The sequence below is a fragment of the Erpetoichthys calabaricus genome, chromosome 9, assembly GCF_900747795.2.
Source record: "Erpetoichthys calabaricus chromosome 9, fErpCal1.3, whole genome shotgun sequence".
NCBI classification, from domain to species: Eukaryota; Metazoa; Chordata; class Cladistia; order Polypteriformes; family Polypteridae; genus Erpetoichthys; species Erpetoichthys calabaricus.
This window is the reverse complement of record NC_041402.2, coordinates 4,579,066-4,601,115: the sequence shown is the minus strand read 5'-3', so window position 1 is coordinate 4,601,115 and position 22,050 is coordinate 4,579,066. Positions and strand designations below refer to the sequence as shown.

General features: G+C 43.2%; 1 protein-coding gene and 1 long non-coding RNA gene across 4 annotated transcripts in view; one reads left to right on the top strand and one right to left on the bottom strand.

The window, feature by feature from the left end:
* Nucleotides 1–1,386, bottom strand: part of LOC127529105 (uncharacterized) — a 152,724-nt gene extending 151,338 nt beyond the window's left edge. Inside the window, exon 1 of the long non-coding RNA XR_007935789.1 lies at nucleotides 1,130–1,386. This is a non-coding gene — a long non-coding RNA (uncharacterized LOC127529105). The remainder of the gene's footprint in view (nucleotides 1–1,129) is intronic.
* Nucleotides 1–22,050, top strand: part of LOC114643693 (collagen alpha-1(V) chain-like) — a 519,467-nt gene that overhangs the window by 481,575 nt on the left and 15,842 nt on the right. For 2 of the 3 annotated variants that reach the window (XM_051931585.1, XM_051931583.1), the window contains 5 exons: nucleotides 3,163–3,198; nucleotides 6,627–6,680; nucleotides 6,828–7,086; nucleotides 8,689–8,801; nucleotides 15,370–15,438. In XM_051931585.1, the coding sequence (XP_051787545.1) occupies nucleotides 3,163–3,198; nucleotides 6,627–6,680; nucleotides 6,828–7,086; nucleotides 8,689–8,801; nucleotides 15,370–15,438 (531 nt within the window). Of the gene's footprint in view, nucleotides 1–3,162; nucleotides 3,199–6,626; nucleotides 6,681–6,827; nucleotides 7,087–8,688; nucleotides 8,802–15,369; nucleotides 15,439–15,493; nucleotides 15,563–22,050 lie in introns of all 3 variants that reach the window. The other variant, XM_051931584.1, reaches the window with a different exon arrangement.

The window sequence follows — 22,050 nt, the reverse complement described above, 5'->3', positions numbered from 1 at the left end:
CAGGAACACAGCAGCTGGCACTGCAGCTTCATGGATCCAGTTCTGAGCCCACAGATTGACTGGTGTCCTGTCTAGGGTAAGGATCTGCCTGGCACCCAGTGCCACCAGGACAGGCTGTGGCCCTATAAATGAACTGAAGGCCAAATCACTTAGAAAATGAGTGAAATTCAGCAGGAATCTAAAAAACAGATGTGCGTCTGAATGAAGTCATTTCAAAATGATTGGGAGATGAAAGAATGAATGAAAAAATCACCTGAAATCAGAAGATAAAAATGCAAATTAAAAAATGAGTCGATTCATTTTAACTGAATTCAAAATAAATGAATGAATTAATGAACTGATCCATTTGAAATGAGATAAGAAAATGATTGAATGAATCGATTTGTAATATAAAATGGAAATGTCGATTAATTACAAACTACTGAATGAATGTAGTCCTGCGGTGGGTTGGCACCCTGCCCAGGATTGGTTCCTGCCTTGTTCCCTGTGTTGGCTGGGATTGGCTCCAGCAGACCCCCGTGACCCTGTGTTCGGATTCAGCGGGTTGGAAAATGGATGGATGGATGGATGGATGAATGAATGTAATTGGAAAAGGAATGAATGACAAAATGTACAAACAAATCAATGAATCTTAAACGCAGTTAGAACATGAATCAATGAATTAATAAAAAAAATGAATGGATAGTATCACAGAATCTTCTTCTTCTTTCAGCTGCTCCTGTTAGGAGTTGCCACAGCAGATCATCTTCTTCCATACCTTTCTGTCCTCGTCATCTTGTTCTGTCACACCCGTCACCTGCATGTCCTCTCTCATCACATCCATTAACCTTCTCTTAGGCCTTCCTCTTCTCCTCTTCCCTGTCAGCTCTATCCTTAGCATCCTTCTCCCAATATACCCCTCATCTCTCCTCTGCACTTGTCCAAACCAACGCAATCTCACCTCTCTGACTTTGTTTCCAAACCGTCCCACCTGAGGTGACCCTCTAATGTCCTCATTTCTAATCCTGTCCATCCTCATCACGCCCAATGCAAATCTTAACATCTTTAACTCTGCCACCTCCAGCTGTGTCTCCTGTGCCACTGTCTCCAGCCCATATCACACAGCTGGTCTCACTACCGTCCTGTAGACCTTCCCTTTCACTCTTGCTGATACCCGTCTGTCACAAATCACTCCTGACACTCTTCTCCACCCACTCCACCCTGCCTGCACTCTATTCTTCACTTCTCTTCCACAATCCCTATTACTCTGTACTGTTGATCCCAAATATTTAAACTCCTCCACCTTCACCAGCTCTACTCCCTCATCCTCACCATTCCACTGACCTCCCTCTCATTCACACACATGTATTCTGTCTTGGTGGTTCTACTGACCTTCATTCCTCTCCTCTCATATCTCCATACTCTCCAGGTTCTCCTTGATCTTCTCCCTACTCTCACTACAGATCACAATGTCATCAGCAAACATCACAGTCCACAGGGACTGCTGTCTAATCTCATCTGTCAACCTGTCCATCACCACTGCAAATAAGATAGGGCTCAGAGCCGATCCCTGATGTAATCCCATCTCCGTCACTCCTACCGCAGACCTCACCACGGTCACACTTCATATCCTCTACTATTCTCACATACTTCTCTGCCACTCCCGACTTCCTCATACAACACCACAGCTCCTCTCTTGTCACCCTGTCATTTGCTTTCTTCAGGTCCACAAAGACACAATGCAACTCCTTCTGGCCTTCTCTCTACTTCTCCATCAACATCCTCAGAGCAAACATCACATCTGTGGTGCTCTTTCTTGGCATGAAACCATCCTGCTGCTCACTGATCATCACCTCACTTCTTAACTGAGCTTCCACTACTCTTTCCCATAACTTCATGCTGTGGCTCATCAATTTTATCCCCCTGTAGTTACTACAGTAATGCACGTCCCCCTTATTCTTAAATATCAGCACCAGTACACTTCTTCTCCACTCCTCAGGCATCCTCTCACTTTCCAAGATTCCATTAAACAATCTGGTTAAAAACTCCACTGCCATCTCTCCTAAACACCTCCATGCTTCCACAGGTATGTCATCTGGACCAACGGCCTTTCCATTCTTCATCCTATTCATCGCTGTCCTTACTTCCTCCTTGCTAATTGGTTGCACTTCCTGATTCACTATCTCCACATCATCCAACCTCTTCTCTCTCTCGTTCTCTTCATTCATCAGCCTCTCAAAGTCCTCTTTGCATCTGCTCAACACCCTCTCCTCGCTTGTGAGTACGTTTCCATCTTTATCTCCCTAACCTGCTGCATGTCTTTCCCAGCTCTGCCCCTCTGTGTAGCCCACCGGTCCTTTTCTCCCTCTTTAGTGACTTCCTCATACAACACCACAGCTCCTCTCTTGTCACCCTGTCATTTGCTTTCTTCAGGACCACAAAGACACAATGCAACTCCTTCTGGCCTTCTCTCTACTTCTCCATCAACACCCTCAGAGCAAACATCACATCACAGAATGAATGAATGAATTTCAAATAAAATGAGAAATCAGAGAATACATGAATGTGTTGTGGAATTTAGAATGTCTATTTTAAAATAAAATCTCAACATAAAAGGAGTTGGGGAAATAAAAGGAAAAGCTGTCAGCTCTCCACATGGAAGGCTCTGAACTGCCAGACGATGGAAATGTTCACAAACTGAGCCTGCAGCAGCCATGAGGTGCCTTTGAGCTGCGCTGCTTCATAACACACAGCAAGTCAATGGAGGGCTGACCTGACCACCGTCACAACTGCAGTCCAGATCCTTAGCCATGTGGATGTCTCAATAAGTGAATCTGTATGTAGCGCCTTTCTGTGTATTGTCTTCAGTATTGTCCCAGAATGCACTGTAAGTGGAGTTCCATTGGCTCCATGCTACAGTATGAAGGCTAACAGGTGGCGTCACCTGCACAGTTGTACACAGTAAGTCAAATGTGGGCACAGACTGGCAAGTGTGTGTGGGGGGGGGGGGGGGTGTAAACACTTTAAGAAGGCATATTACAGTTTGTAAATATTAAGTCATGCCATTTTTTTGCACTATAAATTTGTTAGTAATATAAGATAAAGATGAAATTATTACTTGAGTACTATAACTGTTTAAAGGCCATTAATGTGATTTAACATGTCATTTTATTTTCTTATTAGGGTCCATCTGGTCCTAAAGGTGCTAAGGGTTCATCGGTATGTAAAAATAAAACATTATATGTTGAGTTTGTGGATATGTCGAGTGTTTAAACATTCTGAATGAAACTGAAAATATGAGAAACGTGATGGCTCAGTCATAAACGCCTCTCTCTGCTCCTGTGGACTAACCCCGCATGCACTCCCTGTCCCTCCCTGCGGCTCTCCTCCTGCCACTTCAACCTCTCCTCACATTCTAAAGATGCCCATGTTATTTGGTATGGCTGTCCTCAGTTGGCATGGCATGAGTGAAGGTGGATGTGTGGGTTCCTTTCGCTTTGGTTCTTTCCTGCACCACATGGTGGTTCTGGGCTCTGGTTTAGTCCGGTTTGAGAATGAGATATGGGTCAGATACACTTATTAACATGTACGGTATGTAGTGGGCATGCCACAGGAACACAGCAGCTAGCACTGCAGCTTCATGGATCCAGTTCTGAGCCCACAAATTTACTGGTGTCCTGTCTAGGGTAAGGATCTGCCTGGCACCCAGTGCCACCGGGACAGGCTGTGGCCCTATAAGTATGATGTTAATTCCTATGAACATATCAGCAGGAGGCTATGCATAAAGCCAAGCTCACTTCAGTACAAATATATCTGTATTGCCTTTATGGTGCCTTCCTGGGACCGACTGCTTAGTTCACATCAGCCAAGTTTTTTTCTTTGTTGTGTGCATCTGGCACATTTTGGGGTCTCTGAATACAGCAGCAAAATCTAGGAGAGTGAAGAAGGACGACGAAGGCCAGATTGGATGCCCACTGGGCACCGTTTGCCTCATGTATTTTTAAGGTGCACTGCACTTTTCATTCTAACAGATGGCGCATACAATAGGTACTAACCCATAATAAGGAAAGTTTAAATAGAAAACATGATAGGAAATGAAAGAAACAGGCGGACAGAGGAAAGTTAACAGTAACGTTGAATACGCTCAAAAGAGTGGAACTGTGGGACTGGCAGAAATCAGCTTATATATGAGTATCATCTATCTATCTATCTATCTATCTATCTATCTATCTATCTATCTATCTATCTATCTATCTATCTATCTATCTATCTATCTATCTATCTATCATATAGTGCCTTTCATATCTATCTATCTATCTATCTATCTATCTATCTATCTATCTATCTATCTATCTATCTATCTATCTATCTATCTATCTATCTATCTATCTATCATATAGTGCCTTTCATATCTATCTATCTATCTATCTATCTATCTATCTATCTATCTATCTATCTATCTATCTATCTATCTATCATATAGTGCCTTTCATATCTATCTATCTATCTATCTATCTATCTATCTATCTATCTATCTATCTATCTATCTATCTATCTATCTATCTATCTATCTATCTATCTATCATATAGTGCCTTTCATATCTATCTATCTATCTATCTATCTATCTATCTATCTATCTATCTATCTATCTATCTATCTATCTATCTATCTATCTATCTATCTATCATATAGTGCCTTTCATATCTATCTATCTATCTATCTATCTATCTATCTATCTATCTATCTATCTATCTATCTATCTATCATATAGCGACTTTCATATCTATCTATCTATCTATCTATCTATCTATCTATCTATCTATCATATAGCACCTTTCGTATCTATCTATCTATCTATCTATCTATCTATCTATCTATCTATCTATCTATCTATCTATCATATAGCACCTTTCGTATCTATCTATCTATCTATCTATCTATCTATCTATCTATCTATCTATCTATCTATCTATCTATCTATCTATCATATAGTGCCTTTCATATCTATCTATCTATCTATCTATCTATCTATCTATCTATCTATCTATCTATCTATCTATCTATCTATCTATCTATCTATCATATAGTGCCTTTCATATCTCTATCTATCTATCTATCTATCTATCTATCTATCTATCTATCTATCTATCTATCTATCTATCTATCTATCTATCTATCTATCATATAGTGCCTTTCATATCTATCTATCTATCTATCTATCTATCTATCTATCTATCTATCTATCTATCTATCTATCTATCTATCTATCTATCTATCATATAGTGCCTTTCATATCTATCTATCTATCTATCTATCTATCTATCTATCTATCTATCTATCTATCTATCTATCTATCTATCTATCTATCTATCTATCATATAGTGCCTTTCATATCTATCTATCTATCTATCTATCTATCTATCTATCTATCTATCTATCTATCTATCTATCTATCTATCTATCTATCTATCTATCTATCTATCATATAGTGCCTTTCATATCTATCTATCTATCTATCTATCTATCTATCTATCTATCTATCTATCTATCTATCTATCTATCTATCTATCTATCTATCTATCTATCTATTCCATGCTTACACCATTTTGTCCCAAGATCGCTGAAAGGGTGCCATATCTTTCCCGTCCACTAGTTGGCAGCATCAGTACTCTGCTGCTATAACCTGAGGTTACCTCAGAGGCTGCTGGGAAATGTAGTGTGTGCCAGTGTCTCCATTTTAAACATTGGAGAACTGGAAGTGTTCCCCATCAAACTGGCACAAGCCCTTTAAGGGTCTTTCACCTCCTCAGTCTGAGAAGCATGGTGTATGGTGGGGAGCACAGGTAAGGTCTTACCACCCGGTAAAGGAGGAGGAAGAGGAAGGCTGGGAGGTAGGACAGAGCCTTTTCACTGATACTTCAGTACCTGGGTGAGTGTGTAGGTTGGTCAAAGACTTTGCTATTCCGTTGTCCATTTTTTATTGTGCACTCCTTGCTTGTTGAGCATTGGTATGGTGCTCTATTAATAGCATGTACTGTATTATTATTATTGTCTTCCCCTTGTCCTTTTGTATTGTGTCCCGTTTAGTCAAATACACTTCCAACCACTTATTTTGACTGTGCTGGCATTTTGTTGAGGATAAGCACCCCCATGTGGCGACTATGTGTAATATTAATATGTATTGGGTCACTGAGGCACAGTGGACCGGGCTGCCACCTCACAGTTCCAGTGTCCCAGTTTCCAGTCCTGCGCCTGTGTCTGTCTGCGTAGGGTCTGCATGTTCTCCCGGTGTTTTTGTGGCTTTTTCCTTGTATTCTCCCTCAGGATGTGATTGTTGACTGTGTGTGTGCCCCGTGTGAGAGGGTCCCATGATGGATCTGGCTCTGATCGTAACACTTGATGCCGCTGTCATTTTTTGAGGATACGCTTATGTGCAGCTGTGCTGTGAAGTTTCGTTTACCAAAAGTGTTTTATAAGTGTAACTCATCAAATAATTACATAACTGTAAGAAGTAAAGTGTCTTGTGACAAATCCCTGTCCCCTTTGCCCCTTCAGCCATCTGTATCATAGCGAGAGTATCATTAATTTCTTGCTGAGTATATTTCTTTTCCTAAGGCATTAATGCTGTTCATTTCGTTCTAATTAGGGTCAAACGGGCCCCAAGGGTGAAACGGGAGTGCCCGGACCTCCAGGTCCTGCGGTAAGTGTGCTCTTAGTCTTATCTGGAGTGGCATCTGCCCCGCAGCTCTTATGCCCAGTTCATAGGCTATGCCTTAAGTTTAAAAGTAATGAGAGCTGCTTGCCATGACTAGATGTTTTGCCAACCACGTTTTTGTTTCTCCTCTAGGGGCCCCCTGGTGATGTCATTCATCCGCTGCCCATCCAATCATCCAAGCGAAGCAAGCGTAACATTGATGCCAGCCAGCTGATGGATGAAGGCAACTCTGAAAATTATATGGACTATGCAGACGGCATGGAGGAAATCTTTGGCTCTCTCAACTCTCTGAAGCTGGAAATTGAACAAATGAAACATCCCTTGGGTACTCAGAACAACCCAGCACGCACGTGCAAGGACCTGCAGCTGTGCCACCCAGACTTCCCAGACGGTATAGTGTCCTATATGTATGGTTGATACACTCATTTACAGAGCACATAAACAAGTAAAAGTCTCAAATCTGGGAAGTGACTTAGTTAAATTGAGGTTAGTTAAATGAATGGCATGGAGGCCCAAGCTGAGCTTCATTCCTGCCTAAAATCTCCAGGGTCCGACTTCAGATCTGGGCCATGATGACTGATGGCACTGGACGATTGAGCAGGGAGGTCTGTAAGTCTACCTGGGTGCTGACACACCACGAAGCTCCACCAAATGTTGAAATTTGCATGCACTTGTCCTCATTGGTGCACTACATTTAAAAATTAGCATACAGTGACTCCCCTTTTCAGAGTTAGAGAGCGAGGGCTCCCTGACAGTCCAGAGGTTGGCCAACAGAGAGTGAGACGGCTGAAGGCAATGTGATCAGACCCCAAAGTGCCATCGATGGAGACCTCCAGGAAGTTCCCATCCCCAACCTTAGAAACATTGCATGTGTAAGAGTGGTGGGCCTGGGGTATGAATACCAAGGTTGAGCAGATCAGGTAGACCATCACTACTGGACTGAGGAAGGGGCAAGACAACGCATTGGTTCAGACTCATACTAAAAAAATCCACAAGTACAGTAGTAGCCATCAACGGAGCGTCCACCAGTACTTGAACTGGCCCAGTGAAAACTCAACTGTACGCTGCAGTGGTCTATGGATCAAGTGGGGGGGGTAGAGAATACATCAGGCTGACACTTGGCTTCATATTTACCTTTACTGTATATAGTATAGTGCCTTTCATATCTATCTATCTATCTATCTATCTATCTATCTATCTATCTATCTATCTATCTATCTATCTATCTATCTATCATATAGTGCCTTTCATATCTATCTATCTATCTTTCTATCTGTCTGTCTGTCTGTCCATCCATCATATAGCGCCTTTCATATCTATCTATCTATCTATCTATCTATCTATCTATCTATCTATCTATCTATCTATCTATCATATAGTGCCTTTCACATCTATCTATCTATCTATCTATCTATCTATCTATCTATCTATCTATCTATCTATCTATCTATCTATCTATATATATATATATCTTTCTGTCTGTCTGTCTGTCCATCCATCATATAGTGCCTTTCATATCTATCTATCTATCTATCTATCTATCTATCTATCTATCTATCTATCTATCTATCTATCTATCTATCTATCTATCTTATACTACCATTCATATCCATCTGTTAAATTGTACTTTTCATATATCTTTGATGTCGAGTGCCCTTCATCTGTTTATCTATCTGTTTGTTCTTCAGTGTACTGTATTTCATTTCTGTCTCTCTATTGTACAGCACCTTTCATATCCATATATTACATAGTGGCCTTCATCTGTCTATTTTTCTATCCCTCTGTTATAAAATGGCCTTCATATATTTCTATATTTCATTTGATATGGCGCCTTTTTAATTATTATATAGTGCCTTTTATATACTGCCTGTCTGAAGTAAATGCAGATTGCTAACTATCCGTAACCCCCTACGCACACACACACACCCCGATGTGATCGGTCTTGTGAGTGTGTCGATGGCCTCCTCCTGACGTTGTCACTTTTGGATTACAGGTGAATACTGGATCGACCCCAACCAGGGCTGCTCCCGGGACTCCTTCAAGGTGCACTGTAACTTCACAGCTGGAGGGGAGAGCTGCATCTATCCAGACAAGAAGTCTGAAGGAGTGAGTACCACTTTAAAGTCAGTGCCAGCCTTGCTTTCACTTTCTGCTGGCAGCAGGTGCTGTCTCAGGGTGCCAAGCAGACTTCAGTCATTCATTACCGGGCCTGCTTGACCCTGAGCACACATCTGCTGGCACCTGATGCCCCGATGGCCCTTTCCCTACCAACCCCTTCTTTGAATTTAATGTAGAATAAGCACAAGTTTATTAAATTACCCTGAAGCTGCTGCTCTTCACTTCAGTATTAATGAACTGCAGTGTCTGTCATTTGGTGTTTTACTGCATTTATATGTCTGAACGCCACAAATCAGCGGCTTCTAAAGTGTGAATGCGTTTTGCCACAAATGCCACCCATGCTCATATCACTGCCAAGGATGTGGTTGCAAGCTGCAGATAACAAGTTGCCAACCCCAAATTTTTTAAAATGCCCGAGCTCGTCTTAAGTGTGTGTTCATTAGCATCGATTTGAACAGAACGGCTGATGCCTTCAGATACCGTGACAGGCTGGCGTGTTCAGGGCTGCTTGATTCCCTAATTTACTTAGAAGGGCACTTAATGGAGTTATCAATTAAGTAAAAAAAATCGCCTGTCCGTTATCACCCAGATCTTTAATAATTTCAGTTATTTCTTGAATTCTACGAGTCTGTAGCAGCCTACTTGAATGATTCCTGAGACACCCACACAGTTTGTGCAGCGGGCATCTCCCCAACAAGTCATATGCCCATCAAATGCATCCGCCGACTGCCCTCTCTCCTTCCTCTAATTTTTCTGATTTGATATCAAACAAGTGGCTCAGCGGTTTCTGTTCTACAGTCACAGGAGCAAAGCCCAGCCTTCCGTCTTTTTGTAAGGGTCTTGTACAGGGAGATTCACTCAAAAGAGGCCCCCGAATTTTCTGTAATAACTCTCGCTGGGACGAAGCAACCTGAACGAAACAACGTGCAACGTGCCTCTCAGTATACGGAGCTTCAAACAAGCCGGGATGATTGGACGGACAGCCATTAGTAACTTCTGGGTGCCTTTAGATAGATAGATAGATAGATAGATAGATAGATAGATAGATAGATATGAAAGGCACTATATAACAGATAGATAGATAGATAGATAGATAGATAGATAGATAGATAGATAGATAGATAGATAGATATGAAAGGCACTATATAACAGATAGATAGATAGATAGATAGATAGATAGATAGATAGATAGATAGATAGATAGATAGATAGATATGAAAGGCACTATATAACAGATAGATAGATAGATAGATAGATAGATAGATAGATAGATAGATAGATAGATAGATATGAAAGGCACTATATAACAGATAGATAGATAGATAGATAGATAGATAGATAGATAGATAGATAGATAGATAGATAGATAGATAGATAGATAGATAGATAGATAGATAGATAGATAGATAGATAGATAGATAGATACTTTATTAATCCCAAGGGGAAATTCACATGTTGTGTACTGGCATCTCTTCCAGTGTTGGTTCCTTCCTTGCCATCAGGGCTGCTGCAGTTTGCTCCATATTCTTGCGGCTCTGTCATAGAATATACTGTATGACTTTTTAAAATAATAATAAATGTATTATTGGATTCATCTTTGTTGCTCGTGTGAATTTAGGGGGCTTTCAGATTGTTATATGACTGGCGAAAGCAGCAATTATTGGACAAAGGTTAAGAAAGTATAAAGAGATCAGTCTATTAGGCCTGTAGGTCCTGCCTCAGCCCGTGCCGGGTATTCTTACTGCTTTTGGTGGACGGCTCCTTGTCTTCTCTTCTGCTGCTCATGGGTGCCATTCTGCCGTCCAGCCGCTCCAAGCTGCTCTTCTGTATCACCCGCTTGGGTTCAGTGGTCAGGCTGTCCTAACCTGCTGCTTCCCGCTCCACCTAATACTATCATTTAAAAGCAGCCTAGACGCAGCTTCGCCTTCCTGTAGCCACCATCTTGGATTTCTTTGCTGTCTGGCATCTTGGAAAATTGAGCAGCTTCCCCTGAGGGTCTTGTTGGAATGTCTTCCTGCCTGATCCTGCACATGTCTTCACAGTATATGCCACTTAACAGTCTTCTTCTTCATCTTTTGGCTGCTCCTGTTAGGGGTTGCCACAGAGTATCATCTTCTTCCATATCTTTCTGTCCTCGTCATCTTGTTCTGTTACACCCGTCACCTGCATGTCCTCTCTCACCACATCCATAAACCTTCTCTTAGGCCTTCCTCTTTTCCTCTTCCCTGGCAGCTCTATCATTAGCATCCTTCTCCCAGTATACCCAGCATCTCTCCTCTGCACATGTCCAAACCAACACAATCTGGCCTCTCTGACTTTGTCTCCCAACCGTCCCACTTGAGCTGACCCTCTAATGTCCTCATTTCTAATCCTGTCCATCCTCATCACACCCAATGCAGATCTTAGCATCTTTAACTCTGCCACCTCCAGCTCTGTCTCCTGTGACAGGTGTGACAGAACAAGATGACAAGGACAGAAAGATATGGGACAAGATGACCCGCTGTGGCAACCCCTAACGGGAGCAGCTGAAAGAAGAAGAAGACGACAAGTCAGAAGTGTGATTAGTCACTGTAGCCAAGGAAGTTCTTTAGCTCCACTGATCAAGATGGTTGGCCCTGATTTCAAGTCCCGCAGCTACTAGGGGGGCCATCACTGAACAGAAACTAGTGGTGCCTTCATTTGGAGTGGAGAGTTTAGTGAGACAGAGGGAGACGCAGCCGGCTGCTGCATATGAGCCGTCTGTTTGTTCACTGAACCCCAGGAAGTTCTCCTTTGGCTCCATGGGTCAAGGCGGTTGTTCTGTAATCCTAAGGCCTGAAGTTCAAATCCTACAGTAGTCAGGGATTGGATGCAGTTTGTGGTGGCGGGTGTCACCATGAGCATATCCACAAGCTGAGATGAATGGTGCTGTGACCTGGAGGGGTGAGTGCAGCCCATGAGAGAGTCTGCTGCTGCATAAAAGGAACTTGCAGCTAGACGTCTGATTGGCCACAGTAGCCAAGGAGGTTCTCCCTGATCTCCACTGGTCAAGATGGTTGTTCTGTAGCCCAAAGGCCCCCTGAGTTCAGTTTCCATAACTGCCAGAGGGTGATCAGTAGAAGACAGGTCATTGTCGTGGGTGAATTCCTCAGCAGATTATATGCTATATTGACAAAAGTATTGGGACCCTCCAAATCACTGAATTCAGGTGTTCCAGTCACTTCCATGGCCACAGGTGTATAACATCGAGCCCCTCGCCATGCAGACTGCTGGCTTCTACAAACATTTGTGACAGAATGGGTCACTCTTAGGAGCTCAGTGAGTTCAAGCCTGGTAATGTGATAGGATGCCACCTGTGCAAGAAGTCCATTCGTGAAATTTCCTCGCTACTAAATATTCCACGGTTAACTGTTAATGGCGTTGTAACAAAAGTGGAAGCAATTGGGAACAACAGCAACTCAGCCACAAAGTGGTAGGCCACGTCAAATCACAGAGTGGGGACAACGCATACTGAGGTGTGAAGAAGTCACCCACTTTCTGCAGAGTCCATAGCTACAGACCCCCAAAAGCTCAAGAACAGTGCAGCGTAGAGAGAGCTTCATGGAATGAATGGGTCTCCATGGCCGAGCAGCAGCTGCCAAGCCTGACATCACCAAATGCAATGCAAAGCGTCAGATGCAGTGGTGTAAAGCCCACCAGATGCCACTGGACTCGAGAGCAGAGCAGACGTGTCCTCTGGAGTGACAAATCACGCAATCTGGTGGACAAGTCTGACCAGGAGAACTGGACTCGCCTGACTGCATTGTGCTAAGTGGAATGTTTGGTGGACTGGGGGGGATTATGGTGTGGGGCTGTTTTTCAGGGGTTTGGCTTGTCCCTTAGTTCCAGTGAAATGCTGAGAATGCTTTAGCATACAAAGCCATTTTGGACAATTTCAAGTTTGGGGATGGCAACACGACTGAGCACACACACCAGTGCACAAAGCAAGGTCTATAAAGAAATGGAGGAGCGAGTTTGGTGTGGAGGAACTTGACTGGCCTGCACTGAGAGAGCCCTGACCGAAACTCAACCTGATAGATCACCTTTGGGACGAATCAGAGCAGAGACTACGAGCGAGACAGGCCTTCTCGTCCAATATCAGCACCTGACCTCACAAATGCTCTCCTGGTCACAAATTCCCATAAACACACTCAGTCCTACACCTCGTGGAAAGCCTTCCCAGAAGAGATGAAGCTGTGTTAGAGCTGTAAAGTCTGGGCCATCTCCATATTCAAACCCAGTGCACAAAGCAAGGTCTATAAAGAAATAGAGGAGGAACTTGACAGGCCTTCACTGAGCCCTGACTGACCTCAACCTGATAGATCACCTTTGGGAAGAATCAGAGCGGAGACTGCGAACGAGACGGGCCTTCTCGTCCAACATCAGTGCCTGACCTCACAAATGCTCTCCTGGTCACAAATTCCCATAAACACACTCAGTCCTACACCTCGTGGAAAGCCTTCCCAGAAGAGATGAAGCTGTTAGAGCTGCAAAGGGTGGGCCGACTCCATATTAAAGTCCGGTGCACAAAGCAAGGTCTATAAAGAAATGGAGGAGGAACTTGACTGGCCTGCACTGAGCCCTGAACTCAGCCCAACAGAACACCTTTGGGATGAATCAGAAACTGCGAGCAAGATGGGCCTTCTCATCCAACATCAGTGCCTGACCTCACAAATGCTCTCCTGGTCACAAATTCCCATAAACACACTCAGTTCTACACCTCGTGAAAAGCCTTCCCAGAAGAGATGAAGCTGTTAGAGCTGCAAAGGGTGGGCTGACTCCATATTAAAGTCCGGTGCACAAAGCAAGGTCTATAAGGAAATGGAGGAGGAACTTGACTGGCCTGCACTGAGCCCTAACTGACCTCAACCTGATAGATCACCTTTGGGACGAATCAGAGCAGAGACTACGAGCAAGACGGGCCTTCCCGTCCAACATCAGTGTCTGACCTCACAAATGCTCTCCTGGTCAAAGACTCCCATAAACGCACTCAGTCCTACACCTCATGGAAAGCCTTCCCAGTAAAGATGAAGCTCTTAGAGCTGCAAAGGGTGGGCCAACTACCATATTCGAGCCTATGGATTAAGAATGGGATGTCACTACAGTTCATGTGTGTGTAAAGGCAGGCGTCCCAATACTTTTGTCCATGTAGTGTATGTGGTGGCTGTGACTTGGTGGGTCGAGTGTAGTGGGATAGAGAAAGATACAGAGAAAGAGGCTGCTGCTCCATTAAAACACAAACACAGGTAGTATCTTCATTGGCCGCTGTAGCCAAGGAAGTTCTCCTTTACCTCTGCAGACGGAGATGGTTGTTCTGCAATCCAGAGGCGGCAACGTAGTCTCAAAGCTGCCAGGGGCATCACCCTGAGTGAATCACTGAACAGAGACTAGAGGGTGGTGAGTGTAGTGGAGCAGAGAGATGAGGGCCTGCTGCGGTGTAAAGCCACCCTTGCAATCAGAACCTTGATTGGCCGCTGTAGCCCAGGAAGTTGTTCATCCAGATGCCTTGAGTTTAAACCTCAGAGCTGCCGAGGATATTGAAGAGCACTGGGGTAGGGTGGTTGGTCTGGCAGTGGGTGTTGGTTGGCTGGTTGGTTTGGAGCGATCACCCCGCACAAATTCCTCCCTGGAGACAAGGAGGTTTAATGGTCACTCCTCGACCAGGAAGGGAAGAGTCAGGAGACAAGCAAAGGATGAGTACCCACCTGTCAGAAAGAAGAGTAGCCATCTTAACAAGGCACAGAATGAAAGAAGGACGTGGCAACGTGAATAGAACCAGAAGCGGGCAGGTCCATAAGCCAGGCAGACAGGACTTCACTTACCTGTCCTCACTCAAAGTATTGTCTTCATAATGTGGCCAACTTGGGTGGAGTGGTGGCTCTGAGGCTAAGGATCTGTGCTGGTATGCAGAAGGTTGCCGGTTCGAATCCCCGTCACTGCCAAAAGAGATCCTACCCTGCTGGGCCCTTGAGCAAGACCTTTATCCTGTAATTGCTCCAGGGCCGCTGTACAATGGCTGACCCCAAGGGGTATGTGAAAACTAACAAATTCCTAATACAAGAAATTGTATAAGGCGAAATAAAGAACCAAAAAAAACTTGCCATCCTTTTGGGTGGGTAGGCAGCTATGAGAGCGCCCACTGTGTTCACACCAGCTTGAGGTTTAGTCCGTAACCTGGGCGCACTCTGGTTTATCAATGAAGAACCTCATAGGTTTGGTGTCCCCTCTGACCAGACAACTATCCTCTGTATTAGTGTGGATTTTTCAAGACTGAGTAGGGATTTTGTACTAAAATGAATTTGCAAGGGTGGCACCGGGTACCTCCTGACCTTCTCACAAGGGGTTGCTCAGTTTGTTTGCTTTAAAGCTTCTTCTCTTCATTTGAAATCCTCCATGATTGTTTTTCAAAGTGTCTTGTCCCCTCGCATGTCCCGTCTGTCTCCCCTATAAGATGTGCAGGTTAAATTGTGGGGGCATGGGGCTCGCCTTCTCTATGTAACTGGCTTTTTCTTCCTCTCTGTTCCATCTGGCACACCAGGCTAGAATCACATCATGGGCAAAGGAAAATCCAGGCTCCTGGTTCAGTGAATTCAAACGGGGTAAACTGGTAAGCCACCTTCCTGTATCTGTTCTCTTCCTTTAACCAGTTTTATATTTTACAGAATAAAATGGCCCGTTGGCCCAAAGAGCGGCCCAATACTTGGTATAGTCAGTACAAGCGGGGCTCATTGGTAAGTTGCACATCAAGCCTTGAGTCGTGCATGTGTCACGCCACTGGCTGTGCTCAATAAAATGCATGTCTCACTTGTTCTTTGCTCAAGAATGGCCACTGGGTTTTCGGTGTGTCTTTATCAGATGAAGAATATTTGGGCAGCCTTTCACTCTCGAGCTTTTTACTTTTCAACCAAACCTCGTCAGAAGTAAGTTGGTGAGTAATATATCTGGAGACTTTAAGGGTGTTCTGCCACAAGATGGAAATTGGAAGGCCACATGGGCAGAATAGGAAGGGACTGGGAAAATGAAGCCCAAACCAAAAACCTGTCGTCAAACACAATTAACACAAGTCAGTTAACAGTCCGTGAAATACTAAATAACCAATGCTTGATACACAAAACAAAAAAGAGGAAAAATCCGAAATCTCGGATGATCCAAAAGTATCTGACACTGGCTCTTTATACAGGGTGGCACAGGGAAACAGCAAATTTTCAAACTGGGTGTTAGCGACCCTGGGGCATTGGCAGCTGTTTGGGACCAACGTGACCTCGTTTAGAGCCCCTTGCCATTAGTTAGAATGGAGCAGCAGAGTGATGCGCAGCAAGCGTTCGTTGTGAAACACCTTTTAATAAGAATGGTGATAGCGTGACTATAGCGTGAATTTCAGCAGCATTACCAGTTCGATCGTGCAACATGGATGCGTCATTTCGAAGAAACGGGTTTGGCCTTAAAAAAACCAAACCCACTTCACATACTGCCCGACAATCGATGGCAGCAATTCGACGATTAGATTGTTTGGAAGGCGCGTCATTTCACGCAACGGTGACATTCCATGGCCTCCGAAATCCCCAGATCTCACTGTTTGTGATTTTTTTTTTTTTTCCTTTGGGGACATCTTAAAAGCCAAGTGTCCTGCGCACACACCATTGGGGAACTAAAAAGTAGGACTGAAGAAGAAATCGCTGGCATTCCTCCTGACGTGTTACGTCAGGCAATGCGGGCTGCCTGGATGTGTATGGAGAAATGGACAACACCTTCAGGGGGTTTTACTTAAAACATAAAATGAATATTGATTACCATCATTAATTGCATATCCTGTACAGTACATTTTATCATTAAATATATGTTTATAAATATATATATATATGTTTAATTGTGCATTGAACATCAATAGAAAATGTAACGTTTCCCTGCGCCACCCTGTATAATCTGACTAGTGACATCAAACATCATTGATCTCCGGTCATTCAACACTTTAGCAAAATTAACCACAAAAAATGGATTTCTTGATTGGTGTTACAAGAAAAACAAATAAGAAAAATGCAATTAGGGGTGGCACGGTGGCGCAGTGGGTAGCGCTGCTGCCTCGCAGTAAGGTGGGTTTGCTTCCCGGGTCCTCCCTGTTGTGGAGTTTGCATGTTCTCCCCGTGTCTGCGTGGGTTTCCTCCCACAGTCCAGAGACATGCAGGTTAGGTGGATTGGTGATTCTAAATTGGCCCTAGTGTGTGCTTGGTGTGTGGGTGTGTTTGTGTGTGTCCTGCGGTGGGTTGGCACCCTGCCCGGGATTGGTTCCTGCCTTGTGCCCTGTGTTGGCTGGGATTGGCTCCAGCAGACCCCCGTGACCCTGTGTTCGGATTCAGCGGGTTGGAAAATGGATGGATGGATATTTCATACTTTGCCCAAAAACGGCAGGCATGCTATACAGTGCCTGCATTTCATACATTGATGGTAACATATAAACGTCTAGGCGTGGAAGTGAGTCTGTCTGTCTGTCCAGCCCGGCAGTGAGAGGTGGAGTCTGGGTAAAGGCTCCGCCTCCGAGGAAACAGAAACTCACTTAGCCGCCAATACACAAGCGAGGCCAGCGCGTCGGCAAAATGAATCCTCCTTTGGAGGGAGATGCTCAGAGTGGTTCCTCTCAATGACCTGACATCTCCATCCATCCATCCATTATCCAATGGGCTGTATACAATACAATACAATACAATACAATTTATTTGTTGTATAGCCCAAAATCACACAAGAAGTGCCGCAATGGGCTTTAACAGGCCCTGCCTCTTGACAGCCCCCCAGCCTTGACTCTCTAAGAAGACAAAGACAAAATAAAACCCTTGTAGGGATAATGGAAGAAACCTCCGGAAAGGCAGTTCAAAGAGAGACCCCCTTTCCAGGTAGGTTGGGCACACAGTGAAGGGGTTAATACAACACAATACAATACACAGAATAGAACAAACTATTCTAAGCTATATCCTAACTACAGGGTCACGGGGGGGGTCTGCTGGAGCCAATCCCAGCCAGCACAGGGCGCAAGGCAGGAAACAAACCCTGGGCAGGGCGCCAACCCACTGCAGGGCACACACACACCAAGCACACACTAGGGACAATTTAGGACCGCCAATACACCTAACCTGCATGTCTTTGGACTGTGGGAGGAAACCCACGTAGACACGGGGAGAACAGGGAAGACCCGGGAAGTGAACCCACCTTACTGCGAGGCAGCAGCGCTACCCACTGCGCCACCGTGCCACCCTTTTGAGATTTATTAAATCAGAAATTCATTCAAAGAGCCGTCGTCCACTTATATTTTCATAAAACAGAATTGGGAGACTTAAGAAGTATATATATATATTTTTCTTTCATGTTCTGCCCAAAGAAAGTGAAAGCTGTGGCACAGAAGCTGCTGGCATACATAACTAATACATCAGACTGACTTTTTAGTCTAAAAAGAGACATTTAATGAACCGTAAAGGTCAACGGCCAGACAGTAATGACTTCAGTAATCAGTCATTATCAGGTCTGAGCCACCAGCGCAGGTCTCCTTTAAAATCCAGAGGTAACTAATTACAAATTACAATTCCGATTCAAATCCACGCCATTCAGACACCTGCGACTTGACGCCTTCTGCCCACTTTTGTCAGTCGACGTGAACTTATCCAAAGATATCCAGTCTCCTCGAATGCGGCAGCGGCCGATCCCGAGGCCATGCACTCGGACCGCGGCTCGCTCACATGCCAGGGGGACAATGTGGCTTTGTCTGCTCGATGCTTCAACGGCTGGACGTCCATGACATTCATAAGGCATTGTGCTCCCTTTATAATCCAGCAAAGAGCTACTGAAACTTGAAAAGTGCAAGAAGAAAATCTGATCACGGAAATCAAAAAAGGACTGAGCTGCAGCCCGGGTTCCAACAAGTTCATCTGCGTAACTGTGACGTCTTTCTCCAGATAATAAAAAAGCCCTCATGCACACAGTAATCAGTGCTGGTTACCGTATAAATCTGATCACAAAAGTTCATTAACTCAAGTTGAATGTAAACTACAAAATAGTTAACAAAGTCATTAATATAATCACAAAATATATATAATACAACCCAATTTCTGTCCATCTGGCAGTGACCCTCTGTTTTGGGCCTATTCAGTGTTAACATTTGTGATGCACCATCTGTTGGAATATATTCTGTAAAGTGTGTAGTAAATAAAATCCATTGCATTTGTCATTCCAACAGATGGAGCATCACAAATGTACTGTTTAGCGCACTGTACCAAATGCAGTTTAATCAACGCAACAGACAAACAAAAGATACTGAATAAAAAAATATTGATAGTATAAACTAATTCCTGTCAGTTTGACAGTTACACTCTGATTGGCGTATTCAGCGATAACTTTAGCCAAATCCCATCTGTAGGAACCAACCTACTACTGTATATCCTAACACAGGGTCACGAGGGTCAGCTGGAGCCAATCCCAGCCAACACAGGGCACAAGGCAGGAAACAAACCCCGGGCAGGGCGCCAATCTGTAGGAATGCATTTTGTAATTCCTGGAGTAATAAAAAAAGAGATGAGACATCACAAACAATCACACTGCTGTTGAGAATCCCAAAGCAAAGCCATACAGCTGAGGAAAGACACGAGCAAATGACGTAATAACTTAATAAAGGAAACATGAAATAGAAAAAAAAACAAATCTGTATAATACAAGCCAATCTAAAACCACGCGGTGGTGAGGCTCTGTTAAGTGTATTCAGCCCTGCGTTACGTTTGCGATGTGCTCTCTGTTAGAATGTATTTTGTAATGTACTGTATGTAGTAATAAAATACATTGTGTTTTCCTTTCCAACTGATGGCACATCACAAACATTTACACCACTGTTCAAATTCCGCAGGCAACAAACTGACACTGTAACTAAATGATGTAAATTTTTAATACAAAATATACATATGCACTACACATAAGCCAAACTCTATCAGCCCCATAGCTGCACTCTTTTCATTGTTTTCACCTTTAACATTACCCATATGCCATCTGTACTACTTCTTCAATCTGCTGTTTTTAAATCTGTCATCCTTTTTCTCATATGTAATATAAACCGCTTCAACAGTTGCACTCTTATATTGGATGTATTCAGCATTACATTTATTTGTCATGCAAAATATATTTAAATGAAGTTTGTAATACATGTGGTCTTATAAAAACAGTGCATTTCCCATTCTAACAGGTGGTGCATCACAAACATTAGCACTGCTGTACCAGAATCCTTTAGTGAATGCTCTATTAGTGATGCAGCTGACACATCAACAGCACAGCATACAAAAGGAAAAATTAAATTCAAAAAGGATAGATAGATAGATAGATAGATAGATAGATAGATAGATAGATAGATAGATAGATAGATAGATAGATAGATAGATAGGAAAGGCACTATATAGATAGATAGATAGATAGATAGATAGATAGATAGATAGATAGATAGATAGATAGATAGATAGATATGAAAAGCACTATATGATAAATAGATAGATATGAAAGGCACTATATAGATAGATAGATAGATAGATATGAAAGGCACAATAGATAGATAGATATGAAAGGCACTATATACAGTAATAGATAGATAGATATGAAAGGCACTATATAGATAGATAGATAGCTATGAAAGGCACTATATACAGAGATAGATAGATTAGAAAGGCACTATATAGATAGATAGATAGATAGATAGATATGAAAGGCACTATATACAGAGATAGATAGATTGATTGATTGAAAAGGCACTATATATATAGATAGATAGATAGATATGAAAGGCACTATATGATAAATAGATAGATATGAAAGGCACTATATACAGAGATAGATAGATAGATATGAAAGGCACTATAGATAGATAGATAGATAGATAGATATGAAAGGCACTATATACAGTAATAGATAGATAGATAGATAGATATGAAAGGCACTATATACAGTAATAGATAGATATGAAAGGCACTATATAGATAGATAGATAGATGATACTCATATATAGTCCGATTTCTGTCAGTCCCACACTTTCATTCTTCTGAGAGTACTCACCATTATCATTAGCAATTTGTCACCAGTAGTTTTTCCAATGTCAACTTTTTTATTTTCCCAGTATTTTCCTCCTGTATTATATAAGCCAATTTCTGCCAGTCCCACAGTTCCACTCTTTTGAGCGTATTTAGCGTTACTGTTTTCAAAACCACTTCCTCTGTCAGCCTCTTTCTATTTAAAATTTCCTTATTAGGAGTTAGTGCCTATTTTATGCGCCATCTGTTAGAATGAAAAGTGCAGTGCACCTTACAAATACATGAGACAAACGGTGCCCAGTGGGTGTCCAAGCTGGCCTTCATGGCCCCTCTTCACTCTCCTAGATTATGCTGCCGTATTCAGAGACCCCAACGGAAGGGAACTCTTAGAATGGGCCTGTTGCGAATGACACCCTGGCGTGACGGTGTCACCAGTGATGTTGTAGGTTTTGCAGACCGCAGTTCCACTCTGTTGAATTCATGACAATCAGGTAACAGTTGTGCCCTCGGCCTGAAATGCTGCTCATGGACTGGGCTAGCTGGTACTAAACAATTCTGTCATTTGCCAGTTTATTTACAGAAATGCTTTTCCAGCTCCAGTTCAGTTTGTGTGTCTTTCTTCTTCTGGCCACTTTAACATAAAAGCCCCTCCCTCGGTACACACAAGTCAGGTCTTCTAGAAAACTCCTTTATGTTGATGTTGAGGGTATCTCATCCACGTCACTGTCCTTAGATGTAGAAGGTGATATCCTCTGGCCAGTCTGCAGGCTGAGTAGTTTGACAAACATCACAATCCAAACAGTAAAGAGGGCCTTGCTTGTTTTCACCGAGTAGGAAGCGTTTAACACAGAACAGTAAAAGTCTGCCAGCTACTGCAGCTGATGTGGTCAGCAGTTGAAGCGTTTTCTGGCCCTGCTGTGGTCAGACTGGTCAGTGTGCCTGTAAATTTCGTTTTCTCGTTATCTCGTGCAGTGAAGGGCTGACCCCAAACTCAGGTTGCTCCTGCCTCTTGCCAGGTGCTTGCTGGGATTGGCTCCTGCTCCCCCATCACCCTGGTTTCGATAAGCCGGATTATAAAGTGGGTGGATGGGTGACAGCAATTGTGACTTTCAAGGTACGTCTTATCACATGGCACATTATAAAGTAAATACAAAGTAGATCTTGACAACAAGGCA